At 39.3% G+C, this 20,957-nt stretch overlaps 1 protein-coding gene across 1 annotated transcript in view; it reads right to left on the bottom strand.

Annotated features, from left to right (window-relative positions):
* Window positions 1-19,175, bottom strand: part of LOC145353864 (phosphatidate phosphatase LPIN2-like) — a 61,050-nt gene extending 41,875 nt beyond the window's left edge. Inside the window, exons 1-7 of the mRNA XM_080204767.1 lie at window positions 18,980-19,175; window positions 17,722-17,817; window positions 15,344-15,642; window positions 12,490-12,597; window positions 12,285-12,405; window positions 8,941-9,430; window positions 4,999-5,098 (exon numbers count right to left, since the gene is read on the bottom strand). Coding sequence (XP_080060893.1) covers window positions 4,999-5,098; window positions 8,941-9,430; window positions 12,285-12,405; window positions 12,490-12,597; window positions 15,344-15,642; window positions 17,722-17,817; window positions 18,980-19,171 — 1,406 coding nt within the window. The 5' untranslated portion in view covers window positions 19,172-19,175. The remainder of the gene's footprint in view (window positions 1-4,998; window positions 5,099-8,940; window positions 9,431-12,284; window positions 12,406-12,489; window positions 12,598-15,343; window positions 15,643-17,721; window positions 17,818-18,979) is intronic.
* Between the last annotated feature and the right edge of the window lie 1,782 nt (window positions 19,176-20,957).

Below are 20,957 nucleotides of genomic sequence, written 5' to 3' on the forward strand. Positions count from 1 at the left end.
AAAAAATACTCCTCATCTTGGTTGTAAGTGTTATCTCTTTATCCCTCGGATCCTAGTTTCTCTTACTAATGGAAAGATCTTCCTGATGTCCATTCTATCTAGGCCTCTTAGTATTCCACATGTTTCAGTGGGACCCCCCCTCACCCCACATCCTTCTAAACTCTATCAAGTACAGAACTAGAATCCTCAAATGCTCCTCCTAAGTCAAGCTTTTCATTCCTGGGATCATTCTCGCGACTGGAGTTACTAACTGAGGATTATGTGAGCAGCACTTTAAAAAGGTGGTCACACCCCATCTTAGTAGTACATAGGCAGATAGGTAATGGGTAGCCGCCAGAGTGTCTCAGAGAATATGGCAGGTAAAGGAGGAATCCCTTGAGGCTACCGCATTTGCTAACCACTGTTCCATTCTGAATACTAGTTAGTGAAATGTTCCTTGAAGGACTGTAGCAAGAGCCAAGTATGTGGCACCAAGGGTGGCTCAGCTGCAAAGGAAGGGAGAAGAAAGGGTGGAAGTGTTATAGTGATAGGATATTCCGTAGTTGGGAGAGCAGACAGGCACTTCTGCAGCTGTAGATGTGAATCCAGAATGGTATGTTTGCTCCATGGTGCCAGGATCAAGAACGCCAGAACACCCGCAGGACATAAGAACATAAGAAATAGGAGCAGGAGTAGGCCATCTAGCCCTTCGAGCCTGCCCCGCCATTCAATAAGATCATGGCTGATCTGTCGTGGCTCAGTTCCACTTTCCCGCCCTCTCCCCATAACCCTTAATCCCCTCTCTTGTCAAAAACCCATCAACCCGCTTCTTAAAAATATTTAGTGAGGCAGCCTCCACCACTTCAACGGGCAGAGAATTCCAGAGATTCACCACCCTTTGAGTGAAGAAGTTCCTCCTCAACTCTGTTCTAAACCGCCTCCCCCTTATCTTGAGGCTGTGCCCCCTAGTCCTACTGTCTTTTTTGAGCGGGAAGAGTCTCTCCACCTCTATCCTATCCATCCCATTCATCATCTTATACGTCTCAATGAGATCTCCCCTCATTCTTCTAAACTCTAACGAGTACAAGCCTAGTTTATTCAGCCTCTCCTCATAGCTCAATCCCCTCAACTCTGGTATCAGCCTAGTAAACCTCCTCTGCACTCCCTCCAGGGCCAAAATATCCTTGCGCAGGTGCGGCGCCCAAAACTGCACACAGTACTCCAGCTGCGGCCTCACCAATGCCCTATACAGCTGCAGCAAGACCTCCCTACTTTTATATTCAATCCCCCTCGCTATGAAGGCCAGCATCCCATTCACCTTCCTGACCACCTGCTGCACCTGCAAGCTGGGTTTTTGCGACTCATGCACAAGGACCCCGAGGTCCCTCTGCACCGTCGCCTGCTGCAGTTTTTCGCCACCTAAGTAATAGTCCTTCCTACCATTCTTCCTACCAAAGTGGACCACCTCACACTTGCCAACATTAAATTCCATTTGCCATTTCCTGGCCCATTCGCCCAGCCTATCTAGATCCTTCTGCAGACTCTCCACACCCTCCGCACAATTTGCCTTCCCCCCAATCTTGGTGTCATCAGCAAATTTCGACACCCTGCACTCGGTTCCCTCCTCCAGATCATCTATATAAATGGTAAATAGCTGAGGCCCCAGCACCGACCCCTGGGGCACCCCACTAGTCACCAACCGCCAATCTGAATAGCACCCACTGACCCCCACTCTCTGCCTCCTATTTGACAACCAATCCTCTATCCACGCTAACACCCTACCCCCAACTCCATGTCCCCTGACCTTCTGCAATAACTTCTTGTGAGGTACCTTGTCAAACGCCTTCTGAAAATCCAGAAAGACCACATCCACCGGCTCTCCTCTATCCACTGCCCTAGACACATCCTCATAGAACTCCAGTAAATTTGTCAGACACGACTTCCCTTTAATGAAACCGTGTTGCATCTGCCCTATCAAGCAATTCCCTTCAAGATGCCTCGCAATTTCCTCCTTAATGACAGATTCTAACATTTTACCTACCACAGACGTTAAACTAACCGGCCTATAATTCCCCGCCTTTTGCCTGGCACCCTTCTTAAACAACGGCGTAACATTAGCCGTTTTCCAATCTTCCGGCATTTCCCCGGAATCCAGCGACGTCTGGAAAATAACCACCAAGGCATCCACTATAACCTCCGCCATTTCTTTCAGAACCCTCGGATGCATTCCATCCGGTCCTGGCGACTTGTCCACAATCAGCCCCTCCAGTCTGTCGAGCACCACCTCTCTAGTAACAGTAATGTCATTAAGACCCTCCAGTCCTACCACCTTTCCATCGCTAACACCCGGCAAATTATTCACGTCCTCCTCCGTGAAGACAGAAACAAAAAAGTTATTCAAGACCTTAGCCATTTCCCCATCCCCTACCACTAGGTCCCCTTTCTCATCCTCTAAAGGACCAACGTTCACCCTAGCCAGCCTCTTCCTTTTTATATATTTATAAAAACTCTTGCTATCCTTTTTTATATTAAGTGCTAGCCCAGCTTCATAGCTTCTCCTACCCTCCTTTATCAACTTCTTTGCCAATCTTTGTTGACATTTAAACCTTTCCCAATCCTCTTCTCGCCCACTGCTCTTAGCTACTCTAAATTCCTCCGCTTTTAATTTAACACTTTCCTTCACCTCCTTCGTTATCCACAGCTTATTACCTCTCCTCCTACTGTCCTTTTTGACCATCGGAATAAATTTCTGCTGAGCACCAAGAAAGATCTCCTTAAAGATCCTCCACTGCTCCTCAGCAGACCTACCTTCCAACGCGCTCCCCCAGTCCACATTCGCCAATTCTTCTCTCATCCTACCATACTCCCCTCTATTCAAACAAAGGACGCGTGTCCGGGACATTCTTTTGGGAAAGGTAAACAAGAGGTTGTGATCCTCATTGGGACTAATGACAGACAGGGAAAGCAGATTTAGGGACTTAGAAAGGGAACTAATAAGCTGGACTTCAAAAGCAGTAATCTCAGCTTCACTCCCAGTGTCCAGTGGTAGTGAGCATAAGAATAGGAACACGGAACAGTTCAACACCTAGTTGGAGATATGGAGGAGGGAGGGCTTTACATTGTTCATTGGCAATTCACTGGATTTTTTTCATAGAATTTAGAGTGCAGAAGACGGCCAATCAGCCTATCGAACCTACACCGACAACCTACACCATGTCCAATCCCTGTAAATCCACATATTTACCCTCCTAATCCCCTGACACTAGGAGGCAATTTATCACAGCCAATCAACCTAACCTGCACTTCAGAGAAAACTGGTGCAGACACAGGGAGAACATGCAAACACCACACAGATATCCAAGGCCAGAATTGAACCCAGTTCCCTGGTACTGTGAGGCAGCAGAGCTAACTACTCTGCCCACCTGCCCCAAGTTCTGGGACGGGTGGGACCTGTACACGAAAGATGGGTTACACCTTTACAAGATTTAACTAACATCCCAAATTAAGGTGGAATTTGATGACCAGAAATACATAAAAGCTGACATGTGCGTATCATATAATCCTGCTATTAAGAAAAATGCTTACCAAGCAATGTTCAAAGCAGCCATTAATACAATTCACATGACTGTTAAAAAGTTTATATATTCTGGTTAAATAGGAAAGGTGCAAAACTTATGAACCAAAATGAAAAATCAGGATACTCAAATAGCAAATTGCATTACTGATATCATTAATGCCTTTTTTAATGTTGCAATAGTATATCAGATATGAGCATGATAAAGTTTATCAGAAAAGCACCATCTTTCATAAGGGAAGTTATTGGGTCTTATATATTTGGAAGTCTTATTCCACGAGAAGTGTAGGAGAGCCTGCCAGAAGCAGCACAAGGATATAAAGATTTTTAGCTAGTTTTCGTTGTTTCTTTGTAAGGTGTAGTACCATTTCTAGTGAAACCCTGTTAAGGCTGCAAGCTTTTTCTTCTTTCTCCATTCCCTCAATGGAGACTAGGTGGAAATGTCTTCCTCACTCTGAGGTCTGCATCCGTGTCACTTCTGCTTTTGTGATTCTCAAAAATCTTGTCCATTTTGAAATTTGCCATGTTATTTGGGTGTATGGTGACTGTTGAGGACACTTTACATTAACATATAGGTAGCTTCTCTCCTGCTCCTTATCTTCCTTAAATAGAGTATAGGACTCATGGAAGTCAAAGGGGTAGGAAGGAAAGCAGAGTCGAGAGCACAATCAAATCTGCCTTGATCTTATTGAATGGCAGAGCAAGCCTGAGGGCCAAATGGCCTATTCCTGCTCCTAATTTATATGTTTGTAAAATAAATGTAATGGTCTTAGGAAGTGGCAGTTTAGAAAATCAAGACAGCATCACCTTTCTGGTCAACTTAATTGTCAGGACACTGTACATAAAAGGATATGCAGCATAATGAATTTATCCAAAAACACATTTGATTTTCAGACTAAAACCTCTGAATCATTTAGTAATACTTCAAATTGTAGAATGATACTTTTCAGTTTCTTCCAGCTATGAGTATGCCCTTCACTCCCACAGTTCCCAACCCTTCAAGGTTTCATTCTTAACAATTTTCAATTTATTTTTGAATCTGCTGCCCTTCACATTTCATTTCCTCTTTAATCTCCTCTCCTTCTTTAACTTGCTCTTCCCTACTTCCTCTTGAGAAACTGAGGCGTGATGTTTAGTACAATGTACAGGGGCCTCATAGTTCATTCTATTGTCTGACAATCAGACTAGTCCCAGGCAATCAGGTTACACATTATATCAGTATTATTTGCTTGGTCAACAATGTGAAAGAACTACAAACAAGTAATTTTTACTTCACAAAATTACTTCCTGTCTCTACAATAGAAAACATAAGGAAGCAGAAGAATATTTTCTTCAATATTTATACATAGAACAGATTTGCTGGTTAGAAATAACAGGCCAAATTCATATACTATTATCAGGCTGCAGAATCCTAAAACTTCCTTTTCCTACTGCCAAGACAGTACCTCTTTGGGAAATACAGAGCAGCAATATTAGGATCCAACTTTTGTAGGTCATCCAAATAAATATCACAAGGACCCAGATGTTGGCTTCTTTTAGGTCCACCTATTCCAGAACACAAAACAATGTAATATTAATGTTCATTTATGTTATTGGTATTTGCCATTCTTAAAAATATAAACACAAATGATAGGAACAGAAATATGATTATTGCAATCCATCCTAGTGTCTGCCATGTATTTGCTTGAAAAAGTTACATTTGCCATTGAGGATAAGGTTTTAATACTGTAATTATATACCCACTACAAGTTTGAAATATAATGGCTGTCTACTTTACCTGCTTGCATATACAAATAAACTTTCTAATTTAAATTAATATTAATGGATGAATAAATCACAAATTCAAAATATTACTTTGCCCAAAATCCATTTTAAAGTCATATTGAAAAGGATCAAACACAAAGAACTAAATTGCTTGAGCGTCATCAATAAATTGTTTTATATGATAGTATTTTTGATTCAAACTAAGAATTCTGACAGTTTGACTGCAGATTCATTGAATTGCTTCAACATTTTGCTCTCTGTTAGGGTCCTGGGAACACCAGATCTCATTACTTAATTTGTTGGTAGTTGACAGGGTCTCAGCTGAAGCCACTGTCCCAACTGTCAGCGTATAATGCAAGACTCAATCTGTGTCGGTTCCCAGTTTTGAAAAATCAGAGTTACAACTATAGTTATGCAGTCTCCCATCCAATTTTCTTCTGACTGGGACAAGGAAAGTAAGTGGGCTGATACAATCAAAATCTCTGAAACACTTTTTGTAATGATACATCTGAGGGTGGAAGGGATGAGGTAAAAAAAAGAGCAGCGAACAGAGTCAACAGAATGGCTTAGAGACATACTAGCCAAAGCAATTGTGCAAATGTATCAAAACCTACCCTCAGTTTTGGGTTGCACATTGACAAGATAAATTGAAAGGAATGCACAAGACAGAAAGAGAGGAGGAATATGCCCTGCAAAGGCATATACAGAGGTCAATGTATATTGTAAGAAAACAGTTGCCAAACACTGATGCTTCTCTTATTCCTATATCTCTTACTAAAATGAACTGGGGCATAATGTAATATTACTACACTGTTTGCTACCAATAATATACTTTCCCCCCACAGCTTCTTATTCTGCAACAGCGCAACTTGAAAATCTTTTTGAATATACAATAGGAAGTCCAGTGAGTACAAGCACAAAATTAAAATGATCGAAGATAACTTGCTGTATTTAGCTACAGTGCAGTTTAGTTCACTATTTGCGTGGTTTATGTTAATAGTGATGGGAAGATTGTTGGTGTGAGGGTAAAGTAACTATAACGCTGGGTTTTAGAGATTGGCAGAAACCCAATTCAGGAGGTTAGTTATGTTTGTTTAATAGAGTCAGAATAGAAATGGAGCCATGAAACAGCATGTGGGCTTACCTAGCTAGAGAACTATGATGTCTACATTGCTTGCAAAAGCATGCAGTCCACAGAGGTGTTTTGTTTTTGGAGTTAGAACTAAATTCGCTTAAAAGGATTCAGTGAGCACCTAAAGACTACACAGATCAATAGCACTTAAAGTTCTCTGGTTTCAGTTTGTGTGTTTGCTGGGAGAGGGGCTGGTTAGTTTGGAGCTCATATGGTTTGCAGATCATAGACAAACCCTGGGAGCCATTGAGTGCAGTTAGGGCTCAGGAAAAATCTTGGAGAGCAGAGAAGGTGACAGAAGGCCATTGATTCAGTACTAAAGAGGGTTAGAGACAGTTACTGTTCTATTAGAGATTTCATCACACAGAATCCCTACAGTGCAGGAGGATGCCATTTGGCCCATCAAGTCTGTAATGACCACAATCCTACCCAGGACCTATTCCCGTAACTGCACATATTTACCCTGCTAATCCCCTGACACCAGAGTCAATTTAACACAGCCAATCAACCTAACACGCACATCTTTGGACTGCGGGAGGAAACTGGAGCACCTGGAAGAAAAGCACACAGACACGGGGAAAACGTGAAAACTCCACACAGACAATGACCCAAGGCTGGAATTGAACCCAGGTCCCTGACGCTGTGAGGCAGCAGTGCTAACCACCATGCCAGAAGGGCTTGAGAAAATTCAAAGGCTAAATCATTGATACATTTACCAAATTCTATTCTCATCCAATGTCCAGACATTTTACAGCAAGCTTTGCTGGATAGTCGTTACAAGTAGAAATCCTCTTCCTAAGCCCAAGCTGAAACACCTCATTTAGCACAGGTCAGGAATTAAATTTGCTTCTTTTGGTCACAGGGTAATCTCAGAGAAGCTTTTGATCGCTCTCAATAAGCAGTCTTACACCATTGTCATTTATGTGTCCCTGCTTTGAATTTTTCCTACTAATGGTGGGACAACTGCAAAGAGCTAATCAGAGATATTTTATAAGAATTAGGTCAACTTTCCAATCTAGTTGATGTCCTTGTTTACTTCAGCAAATGTGGCTGTAGAGTTCTGTGATAAAGATTTTCATGTAAATGGAGAATGTTCTTGAAATACAAAGCAGCAAATTGCGTGTTAAGTTAAAAAAAGCATTGTAGCAGTGTAAGTTCTCTCCCAGCCCTTCATGCTCACACTGAATGGCAGCTTCCAAGTGCACAGTGAACCACTTAACAAACCAAAACCTGCTCCCTTGCACATGCAATGTGTGGGTAACACCACGGGATTAATAATTACCTGTAAATCGCGGTATCAATTAAGGAGGTCACTGAGCATCCTGTCCATGCTCCTTTTTTTCTCAAAAAAGGTAGAAGATACCAAGCTGTCACACCATAGTGTACAAGCTAAAACTAACAGATGAATTTACATGTAGAGTAACACAAGCAGTGAGGCATAAGATATGAGAGTACGTTACTTAGCATATAGATTCACTGCAAGGATAATTTAAAAGATATTGACACTTTTCAGAAAGTACATCTTGCACCTTAAATATCAACAGGACTTTCAGACAAAAACACAATAAAATGATATTCCAGCTACAAAAATTACAGTTTTCCCACAAGGTCAGATCTCCAGTAAAAATTAAGGATGTGAGAGCCTTTGACAAAGTTCCAAAACTTTTACAACACAATATGACATGATATCCTGCTCAAGAGAAGCAGTTCACACCTCATCCAGGTCTTACATATTGGCCAACCTAAGGTCAAAACGCTGAACTTTGACGAAGTTACAGAGTAATGGTCAGGAAAGGGTCTCGCCAACAATTGAACTCCAGTTTTCATTTTCAAGCGTGCAAGGAAGACAGCTTCCAAAAGGTGGGGCATTTTCTTTTGTTACCACAAAATCCAAACCCGATTTTCACATTTTTAAACTCTTCCAGGCTCCAACACTACAATCTCCAAGAACTTTGTTCCTTTGATTCTGCTTCTTTGAGAATTCCCACTCTTTACCAGTTGCTATGCCTTCAGCCACATAGATCCTAGTTTCTGGAATCCGTCCCCGAAACCTCTTTGGCTCTTTCTCCACCTTTAAGCCTCTCCGATCTCTTGAACCAAGCTTTTTAGACAACCTCCCAATATCTACTTCCTTGACTCTCCATCAATTTCTAATATCCCAACTCTGTTTAAATGCAAATTGTTGCTATTATAGATGTTGAAAACTGACGGACCCATTATAGGTTATTCATGAATTTGCATTACATTTGGCAAAAAAATATTTTTTCTTTTAAGTTATTGCAGTCGTTTATTACATCAAAACCTAATGTCAATATCAAAACCTTGAATGTAAAATAGCTCTCAACATGTTTTCCTGAAAATAAATATGAATTACATTAGTACGTTTTTTGGCATGATTACTGCTTACTGCTAAGTAAAATGTATAATCTGTAGAAAACCATTCATTTCTAGAAAATATACCCATTATTCAAAAATATATATTTGAGTTTACCTTTCTTTTTATCCACTTCTTCTGTTTTTACACTGGTATCCGAGTTTAATGTCTGCTGGGCTAGACTATTACTGGTTTCTAAAGTGGCTGGGATTTCAGGTTCGGGCTGGGAAGTGGATTCAAGGATTTCAACACCTTGAGCTTCTGATGTACTCATTTCTGTAGTTTCTAATGGTGATGTTTGGGTTGCAATATTTGATGCTAAACTCTCTGTCACAACTTCCGTGTCCTCCAGTGACCAAGAGGTGGATTTTAGAAAAGCTGGTTCTACTGTGGATATAGTAGTCTGTTCCATGGATGCTTCAAGCAATGCAGGACTTCTTTGAGTTCGAGGCTGAGGTTTGAAAACAGTTATAATATTGCTGACCTCAGAGGAGTCACAAGCAGTTGCATCTGCTGCACCACTGTCCATGATGACTCTAAAATGTGTATGTTCAGAAGGTGTGATGGTAGCTACTCTTGGTTGTTCAGACTTTTCCATTTTACTGACCTGTAAGATGAAAGCCATTTCTTTAAGTAGTCATGAAACTGTGTCTGGAACATGCTCCATCAGAAAAATGTTGAAATAGAAGTTGACTTTTAACATAGAAAATAGGAGGAGTAGGCCACTTGGCCTTGATTAGTACGATCAAGATTGATCCTCTATCTCTACACCAAATTTCTACTCTCTCCCCAGATCCCCTCACCACTGTTAGAGTCTAGAAACCTACTTATTTCTTTCTTAAATATATTCAGTGACTTGGCCTCCACAGCTTTCTGTGGTAGAGAATTCCAGAGATTCACGACCCTCTGAGTGAAGACTTTTCTCTTCTTCTCAGTACTAAATGGCGTACCTCGTATCCTAAGACTATGATACCTTGTTCTAGATCAACACCCACCATCCACCCCAACCCAACAGAAATAACATCTTTACATCCTGTCTGTCCAGCTCTGTCAGAATTTGATGTTTCAATCAGATCCCCTCTCATTCTTCTAAATTGTGAATACAGGCCTACTCAGCCCAATCTCTCATACAACAATCCTGCCATCCCAGGAATTAGTCTGGTGATCCTTCGCTGCATTCTACTATGGCAAGTACATCCTTTCTTAGATAAGGAGATCAAAACTGCATACACTACTCCAGGTATGGTCTCATCAAGGCCCTGTACAGCTTCAGGAAGACATCCTTGCTCCTGTACTCAAATCCTTTTTCAGTGAAGGCCAACAACATACCACTTGCCTTCCTAACTGTTTGCTGTATCTGCACGCTTGTTTTCAGTGACTAGAACACCCAGGTTCCTTTCAACATCAACATTTCCCAATTTATCACCTTAGTTTTTGCGCCTGAAACAGATACCTTCACATTTATCCACATTATATTACATCTGCCATGTATTTGCCCACTTACTCAATTTGTCTAAATCACCTTGAAGCCTCTTAACATCCTCTGCACCACTCATACCAATTTTTGTGTAATCAGAAAATTTGAAAGCATTACAATTAGTTTCTTCATCCAAATCATTGATGCACACTGTGAATAGCTGAGGACCAAGCACTGAACTCTATGGCACCCATTAGTCACTGCCTGCCGTTTTGGGAAAAAAAATATATTCCTAGTGTGTTTCCTGTCTGCTAACCAATTCTCAATCTATGCCATTATATTACCCCCATTCCCACATGCTTTAATTTTGCACACTAGACTCTGACGTGACATATTTTAAAAGCTTTCTGGAAATCCAAATGCATCACATCCACTGGCTCACCTTTATCTATTCTTCTAGTTACACCCTCAAAAACCTCCATTAGGTTGGTCGGACATGATTTTCCTTTCATGAATCCATGTTGATGTTGTCTAATCTTGTTAATATTTTAAGTGCCCTACTACTGCATCCTTATTATTAACTCTAACATTTTCCTTACTATTGACGTTAGGCTAACATGGTCTGTACTTCCCCGTTTTCTCCCTTCCTCCTTTTTTTAAAAAATACCAAGGTTAGATTCACCATCCTCCAATCTGCTGGGATTGTCCCAGAATCTACAGAATTTTAGAAGATGACAACCAATTAACCATTATTTCCATGGCCATCTCCTTTAGTACCTCAGATGATGATCATCAGGCCCCAGCAATTTATAGGCTTTTGTTACATTAATTTCTCCAGCACTTTTTTTTCAGTAGAAAAATTTCCTTCAATTCCTCCATCTCATTTGACACTTGATTCCTTGGCATTGCTGGGAAGTTATTTCTGTCTTCCTCCATGAAGACAGAACCAGAATTGTTGTTTAACTGCTCTGCCATTTCCTTGTTCTCTATCATAAAGTCTCCTGTTTCAGACTGTCATTTGCCTTCACTAATCTTTATCATTTTTAAAAATGTTTCAAAACAATACAATTGTTAGTATAAATAAAAGTATGTACGTTTTTCTTAGGCTTCCTTTCTGTTAGTAAAATGCTGTAAATGATCAACATCAAAACATTTGTAAATCTAACACTTTTTAAAGAGTGTAACAATTTTATCAAACAGGATTTGAAAATATTTATGCTAACATAATTAGTCAAATGTCGGTACTGTTGCCCCACAGCACCAACGACTTGGATTCAATTCCGGCCTTGAGTGACTGTCTTGTGTGCAACCTGCATGTTCTCCCCATGATTTTCTCCAGATCTCCTGTTTACTCCCACAGTCCAAAGATAAGCAAGTTAGGTGGATTGGCCATGCTAGATTTCCCCTTAGTGTCCCAAGATGTGTAGGTTAGGGAGATTAGCAGGGTAAATACATGGGGTTGTGGGGATAGGGCCTGGGATAGATGCTCTGTCAAAGAGAAGGTGCAGATTTGATAGTCCAAATGGTCTCCTTCTGCATTGTAGAGATTCTACGATTCTATAATTAGCCAGATTCTACGATTCTATAATTAGCCAATTTAAAAACACTAAAATCGCAGACAAAAATGGACAAAAAAAACAAAAAACATAGAAGATATTGCTTTGCATTGTTCATCAGTTTTCAATCTGCAACATGTTTGTGAGATTAAGCTTCAAGACATTGCTTTAAAGAGTCCTCAAATTGCTGAGATCAATCATAGAGCAGGTTGAAACTCTGGTAAATTTCAGACTCTAATTTTCCCACTTGGCTTAGTCACACAAGTCTGGAAGCTAAAACATATCTTGCTGAGTGCTAAATACTATGCCTGCAAGGCTAAATGAAAAAAAATTGAGGGTACAGCATATTGAGAAAAAAAGGTCTGCACATAGCAAGATTTGGCAGGGAACACTGGCAATGACTGACTATTTTTATGCAGCTACAGAAACATTTTACAACTGCGTGAAATAGTACAGATAGTTGACAATGTTATCAATTGATACCATACCTGTGGAAAACCTCCCCAGGTCCACTGCATCCGAGACTCTGTTCCCATAAAGGATCCTTCATGTGATTTTACAACCAATTCTGAGTCACTTTTTGGTGATGAAAGTCTGTCGTAAGAATGGCTAAAACAATACAGTTTGTTACGTAAGTTTCATGATATTAAAACAATGAAGATAAACTTTAAAAATAAACTTCAGTAACTATACCTCTCAACTGAAGACCATTCACCATCTGAATATGGATAGATTTTAGGTGAATGGTAGGTGCTCGAATCTTCATTTGGTAACTCAGAAAAATAATTACATATTTCACTGCTGTAAGAGAAGTTAAAGAATTAGAATTGGTACATTACTTTTTAAATATCATACTTTTTTATTTCTATTGCGCGAAATAATCTCTACATCTATATAAAATTTGGCATTGAATAATGCTATGGACCTTTTAAAGACAAAAAGAAAGTTTCCCAACATCCTGGCCAACATTCCCTCCATGGCTAACAATTGCCAAAAAAAAATCACTAATTTAGTTTCTATGTGGGCTCTTGAATGCACAAAGATTGTTTTTACCGACATAATCATGGACACTGGATTGCAAAGTACATGTAGGTGGAATATTGAGACGCAATGAGCACCACATACATATAATACTTTACTTTTCCTCACTTCATCGTTTTAGAAAAGAAAGTATACTTATTAGAACTGCTTGAGTATACATTTTATTGCATACTCTGTACATGAACACATTTGTGTTAGTTAATCAGGTAAGATTACAAGCAAAGCACAATTAAACTCTTACAACAGCCAAAGATATTAAGGCTTTTTCCAGTTTTCCTGAACTCCAACTTTGGTTACAAGTTTAGTATTGCCATGCAGCAATTTCAGGTTCACATGGATGCTAAACTAGAAGTTAAAATTCATTGCCAAACTCATTCCAAAGTGAAGTGGAGATTCCCTTGAAGTAGGAGCCTCACCATTTTTGGTTCAACACTAATGTACAGTGTTTGCCCAGTATGGCATCAAATCTTGATTTGTTGTATGCCCAGGAGGCCAGTTAAATATTTTGTAAGTGTATTTGGCTTAATTGAAATGTTTAGAAAGAAGAGATTCTCCTTCACCAGACTCTAAACACTCAGGAGACAGTTGCAAGCACATTACTGTCTTCAGCCTTTCACTGAGCTTCTTCCCCAACAGGACAGTTATATTTCTACCAGGCAGGTGCCAACAATCGTAAAGAGCATTCTGTCTGGCTTGAACCCAAATTGCAGCAATTGGCATAAGAATGGCAGCTGCAAATAAAATGCATTCTTAATGGGTATTATTTCATTCAAGTACTTAGAATATTAAAACACAAAAGCTAATGGCCACAGTAGAATTTATAAATAAATTTATGCTAAAATACACATGCTCAGAATGATAACTAGCTCTTCATATGAAATGATTACAAGTTAACTATTCAACAATGATTCAAGAAATAGTCTTCCTCCTCACTGCTTCAACTTGCAAAGCAATTTCTTCTAGAATGCACAATGTTGCTCTGGACAAAAGCTGAATTGTTCAAAGATTTCACAGTAGGATTTTGTATTTGTTCTACAATATACCTGAACACTTTGACAGAAACAAAATGACTGGGTTTGGGGAATAGGGAAAACATCATTTTACACTGATTATAGTTAACTCAGTATCTTGGGGATTGCCATAACTAGAAGTGGTTTTGCAGTTTGAGACAGAAGTTGTGATAAAAGGAGGAAAATGCATAAACTGGGGATGCGCAAGCATGTGAAGGGAGGAACAAAAATTTTAGTGAACCTTATCATTATTGAAATTAGGCCTCATAAACAATAAATTCTGACATTTTACAACTACCAGCACGTTTATTCAAAATAAAATCTGATTAAATAAACCTAAATCAAAGTACATATAGAATTCAGTGTGATTACAGGCAAAAGATTAACTGAATGATAAGTAAACTCAAGATACAGGCTAAATCTTAATTCCCAAAACCAGGTGGGTCAGAGGTTAAAATTCAGAAAGTCTAAGTCAGGAATGCAACTAGCTTGAGCTGCCCACTTCCAGTTTTGATGAAGTTAAGTCTAGCGAAAGATGACCAATTTGCTCATGGGAGGCTGTTTAGGTATTTAAATATTATAATGATGCTGCCTGTCTTAATTTTACAATCATTCTATTTTTAAATTTATGTGGTCGGGCTTCCTGGGCCTTAGGAGCTTGACAGGGGGCAAGAAAGGGTTGAACTCATGAAGCTAGAGGCTTTACAACATTGCTTGTGGGCTGGGGAAAGGAGGTGTTTCCTTGGGACCCACAAATCAGTCAGTAATCCTGCTCCCCTGTGTTCAAGAAACCCATTTTTCCAGCTTTCCACACCTCCTCTGGGTCAAAAATCAAGAGCCATTTTTCTCGTTATCTACCCACAAATTTAGGTGGGTTCTGCAATCACAGGGAGAACATGGAAGGCAAGCCTATGTAAAAATTAAATTTCAAAGCCGTGTAAGGAAGTTAAAGGAAATAAACGCTAAAAGTTTGGGGATGAAAGCAAATTGACAAGAAGAGGCTGATGAGTGAACATGCAATAGGAAAATACAAAGTGACAGATTTTGTAAGAATGGGAAAAGGGATGATAACAACGGTGAGATTTTATGGCAATATTTTAAACGGAGTACAGGATCTTTAGTGTGTATGTATACCCTAAAGTACCATGAAATAGGAAACAGTGTCATAGGTTTGGTACAGAGATACTAAGAAACAAAGTTAAAACTTGTTTTTTCTTTACCTTATACAAGAACTTTATTAAGGCACAAATTGTATTTCAGGCTATTTTTTGTAATATAATAAAAGCAATAGGAAAGGTACACTACATATTTGCTAGGATAGAATTAGACATCGAGATATTGAAAAGTTTGGCTTATTTTACTGCAACTGAGAAATGGCTTAATAGAAGTTTTCAGATTTATAGGGTGTTCATCAGGAATAGATTGATGAGTGACACAGTCAGGCACAAAAAAAAATTGCAAATGCAAAAGCATATAAAGGTTATGAATTAACCTACTTTGCAGCTACACATCGCATCTGTTCCTCTGAATTAATGTCCACATCAGGTATATCTTGCTCATCTGAAGAGGATTCCTGGTCATCCTTCTTTGAATTCTCTGGTTTGTGTTTCCTTTTTCGACGTCGTTTCTTTTTGGCTGAAGTGTTGCTTACAGTGTTATCAATTTCGGTGCTAGTGAATGGAGTTGGTAAATCCTGATTCTGAATGAATTCAGGACTAGCCAAATCTGGTTCCCTTGTGGAATGAGCTCCTTCAACTGGAATTGGTGATGTTGTTAAGTGAGTGGGGACAACACCCTATGAAAAAATAAAATGATGAGCAAAACTGACACCTTCATAAGTTTAAACCCCAATTATCATATCATTAAAGTTTCCTTCCCATTCATGAAGGAGCTTATAATAGTAATTGAGAAAATGGGACTAAGAATAGATAAACATTCAAGACTTGATGTTTTTCACCCCATGGTATTGCAAGATGATGAAGAAATAGCAGAAATATTAGTCACAAACTTCCAAAGGTTTCATGATCTGAAAATTCAGCCATTGGATTAGAAAATTTCTAACAGCATGCCATTTATAAGAAGGATGGGATGAAGAAGTCAAGTTAAACTAAAAACAGAAAATTTTAGAAAAACTCAGCAGGTCGAGCAGCATCTGTGGGGAGAGAAACAGAGTTAATAATATGAACAATTGGACTCAAAACTTCAACACAGAGTCAAACCTACTGAGTTTTTCCAGCACTTTGTTTTTATTTTGACTACAAAAGGTTCCACACAAAAGATTACGTGCAAGAGAGTACACGGAATTAGAGGTAGGCTTTGGGCTTGGTTTGGAATTCATTTGGGTGGGTAAGAGACATGCCGAGGTTAAAGGATATGTAACTGATGGGCAGAAGACAACAAGTGGCGTTCCTCAGATTTGTTTTGGGCATCCTATCTCCCTAAGGAATACAATGGCCTTGGAAGGACTTCAGTACGTTCAACAGAATGAAACCAGCTCACAGAAGGTTCAATTGTGATGATAGGTTCATAAACTTGGCTGGCGTTCTTGAGCACTGAACATTGATCTGATTGGAATGTTTAAAATGGTAGATTTTAATAGGGCGAATGTGGAGTTGCTGGCGTTGGACTGCAGTAGGCGCAGTAAGTAGTTGCACAATACCAGGTTAAAGTCCAAAAGGTTTATTTGGTAGCATGAGCTTTTGGAGCACCACTCTTTATCAGGCACTCACTCACCTGATAATGGAGTCTTTCTGCACCTCTACCATCAAGTCATTGGTGGCCATGAATCTGAAGTCCTTGTCATTGGATGTCATCTTCTCCAGGAGATTGGAGATGTGATAGGATACGTTGGTAATGCTGTGCAGACTGTGAGGCCTGACTATGAGCTGCAGACACTCACCTATGGACCTGATGAGTGCTCCAAAAGCTCGTGCTACCAAATAAACCTTTTGGACTTTAACCTGTTGTAAGGCTACTTACTGTAATAGGGCAGATACAGAGAAACTATTTCTTCTGATGGGAGAATCAAAAATAAGGGGATGTCGTATTATTAAAGTTCGAAAGAGAAATTTTGGAAAATCTCAGCAGGTCTGACAGCATCTATAAGGACAGAAAAGAGCTGACTTTGAGCCCAGATGACCTTTCGTCAAAGCTGAGGTTTGCTGAGATTTTCCAGCATTTCTATTTTAGTTTCAGATTCTAGCATCCACAGTAATTTGCTTTTATATAATTAGAGTTGTGCCATTCAGGAGCAACATCAGGCAGCACTTTTCCAGGCAAAGGGTAACAGAAAAATTGGATCTCCCTCCTGAATTGGCTGCAGATACTAGGAGTTCCATTAAGAGGTAGATACATTTTTGTTAGCTAAATTGATTAATGGATATGGAATAATAGCAGGAAAATGAAGTGAAGGTGAACTTCAATCATGATCTAATTGAATGAAGAAGCAGGCTTGGGGGAGTGAATCATAAGCTCTTTGTCGTTAGTGCAGACTTTTGGAACATTCGAGAGAAGAAATGTGAACTGAGTTCTCAAACATACCAGTGAGAGAAATGAACACATTCAATTATCAATGTATTCTTGAAGATTTTTGCAGGAGTTAGCTCTAACATAATTTGATTTTGATCATCAGATTTTATTTTTCCTGAATTTGGACCAGAAAGAGGTAAAACCAACTGTGAATCAAATCAAATAGCATTGTGACAATTGTTGACAAGTCTGTCAATGAGCCCAAATTAATTTGAGGCAGGGTTCCTTTCACCCAGTGAAAAATTTCACCACATTCTTTTGTGGTGAACCCACGTTGGGTATATGAAAAGCCAAAGTCCAAATTGCTGCAAAAGTCACCTGACTCATTTTTAAATCAACAGCATACCTCATCTTTCTCAGTTTCTTCCACAAAAAACGCCTCTCCATTGTCTCCAAGTTTCATCTGCAGCTCTACAGGTTCGCCATTGATTTCAATGTCCACCTGAAATAAACAAACCCTGTACATTAGCCAGCACTTCAGTGTTTTGCTACTTCAGTCAAAAAGGCAAATCTGCGTTTAAAGTCACGTGCTTCAAGATCACACAAGTGCTTCGCTTTTTCAGTTCAAAGGGTATTTTAAAGTGTCAGGATTCATGAATGTGCATAGAATACAACCAACAAAAATGAGCTCTGTCAGCACAAAACCATTTTCAATGATTTATCATCTCTCTCATACCCATGAGCATTACAACAACAAACATCTCCAGCCAAAATAAGAGGCACTCCTCAGATTTGCCAGTGCATGTACAACAAATTCTACTAGTTCATAAGTCACTCAATCTTAGATCTCACAGCAAAATTGCAACCTACTGGATTGGACAAGAACGTTGGAATATTTTCCAGAACAGAGCTTTGTAGCTCTGTTGTTCTCAAAATGAAAATTGGGAAGCAATTCACAGTGGTGTTCATGTCAATGAATTACTAGGCACCAATGCTGAATCTTGGTCTATGCTAATCACGTGGTTAAAGTTCACCTGCAATGGAATAATCTTGTAAACATACGTCAGTTTCAACGACAAAACTGACAATCTTAAATCATGTTCCTTCATTACCTCGAGTTCCAAATCTTCTATGCTTTCCTCTGATCACAAAACCATTATCTACCATCATTAAACACAAATTTGTGACAACAACATGCTTCACAAAACACTAAATATGCACATAATTTTTTTAATGTGTAAAACAGTAAAAGCTCAAAGAATATTCTGAATATTTTGTCTCACAGCTGTAAACCGGATTCAATCCTCACCAGATGAAAGAATAACACCAAAACAGGCCTACTCAAGAAAGATATACAAATAACAGATCAACATTGGTGGTTGGTTCCTAGCAAATTCAAAGTGTAATCAACCATTCTAGAATCTGCCAGTCCGCACAAGTATTTACCCAAAATTATTGTCTTCATTCAAGAACATTTGTATTATTAACATAAAGTGTTTTTAAAAATTGTACTCGTATTTGACCGAAACTAATGTTGCAAACTGATGATTTTTCTTTCAAAAGTGGAAATGTGAAACCGAAAAAAATATTTTGGCACATCAAGATCAAGAATTAAACAGGCCATTCAGGTTAGCTCAAAAAATGATGCTGATATGAGAACTTACCACTTTCTCTTTCGATCGCAATACCCCAAGCTTGCCGAAACGGACATGAAAGGGTGAACAATGGTAAGAGCCATCCGGCTGCCTCACTACTATGACATCAATACATCCTGTCAAGGTGGCTGGATTCAGTCCTTTGTACAGCTCCTTCACCGTGACAAACACCTGCTCAGCCAACTGTCCAACATAATTCATGGTTTGAGACTGTAATAAAATGAGAAGAAAATTAGGGACAACATAGCATAATTCTCTGAACAATAAGGTCTTATTAGTTGACGAATTAAACAGCATCTTAAAAATAGGTCCCAATTCAGTAATTCTGAATAACCAGATTATACTCGTGGAGGAAAAAAATCAGAATCCTTCCTCCATGATACTGAACATTAAAATGCCTTTGAATTTTGATGGTATTTAGTGTGCTTTATTATTTTCTTTGGCCTTTTAACAAATTATCTAGAAACTATTGTCTTAGAGGCCTTAAGGAAGGCAACTTAGCTCTTCTCAGAAACTTATTTTTCATCAACAGGACAGGACTTTTCCTGCCTCCAGCCAATTACTGAAAAATTAATCAAATTTGAAATCATAAACTCACAAATTCCAGCTCAGGACTTCTGCTGCAGCCCATCATGCTTAGTGCCAATAATAATTTTAAATAACAGCCTTCAGTTTTAGTCCCACTTCCTTTGTTTTTAAAGTGTTTAATTCTCTCTTATTTATTGCAATTGGCTCTGCTTATAAAGTCACTTGCAATCCACATTTTCATAACAGCCTGAAAAAAAAATCTTTCCTTGCTTCAGAGTGGCAGGCAAGACCACAGACTTGAGCCCCAGCCATTCACAATAGAGAACTAAATGTAACACCAGCTTTGCGGATGACACAAAACTTAGTAGGAATAGGAGTGGTGAGGAGGATGTTAAGAGATTTCAAGGTGATTTAGACAAGTTGAGTCACCGGGCAAATACATGGCAGATGCTGTATAACGGGGATACATATGAATGCATTTAAATAGGGAAAACAGAATGGCAAGAGTGTTATTCAAATAGTGATGGATTGGGAAATGTTGACATAGAAAGGGACTTGGGTGTTCTTGCACACCTGTCACTGAAAGGGAGCAGTTAAGATGGCAAATGGTACATTGGCCTTCATTGCAAGAGGACTTGAGTACAAGCACAAGGATGCCTTACTGCATCTGCACAGGATCTTTGTGAGACCATACATGCAGTATTGTGCACAGTTTTGATCTCCCTACGTAAGAATGGATATTCTTGCCATACAATAACTGCAGCAAAAGTTCACCAGACTGATTCAGAGGACGACAGGATTGTTACATGAAACAACAAATTGACTAAGCTTGTATTCACTGGTGATTAGAAGAATAAGAGCGGATTTCAATTCTGATGGGGCAAGACAGATGGGATGCAGAGATGATGCTTAGTCTGGTTTGGAGGTCCAGAACAAGAGGACACAGCCTCATGATAAGCAGTAGGCCATTTAGGAGTGAGATGAGGAAAAACTTCTTTATTCAAGAGGGCAATGAACCTGCAAAAGTTTTACCACAGAAGGCTGTGGAGGCTAAGTCATTGAATATATTTGAGGAAATAGATTTCTAGACTCTTGAGAGTGTTTGAGCATATGACAATACAGGATCAGCCATGATCATGTTGAATGTTGGAACAGGCTTGAAAGACTGAATGACCTACTCCTGCTCCTATTTTCTACATTGCTATTTTTATGCTTTTAGTTCCAATCACAATTTTGTTAGATTTACTAATCAGGAAAATAATCACTGTTTTCTCAAAACTGGAACGTTGAGTAGATACCCTCTTTGGATGTGCATGAGTAATGACAGACCCTTTGAACCTTGCACCTTAATAATAACCCCTCATCTTGGTATCATCCTAGGAAAAGTCGCGTCGTACCACATATTTTCAATAGAAAGGTGTTCAAAACAATATAAAGTATTCCAACTTACATCCTATAC

This window comes from Carcharhinus amblyrhynchos, chromosome 16, assembly GCF_965287045.1.
Source record: "Carcharhinus amblyrhynchos chromosome 16, sCarAmb.v2.hapA, whole genome shotgun sequence".
NCBI classification, from domain to species: Eukaryota; Metazoa; Chordata; class Chondrichthyes; order Carcharhiniformes; family Carcharhinidae; genus Carcharhinus; species Carcharhinus amblyrhynchos.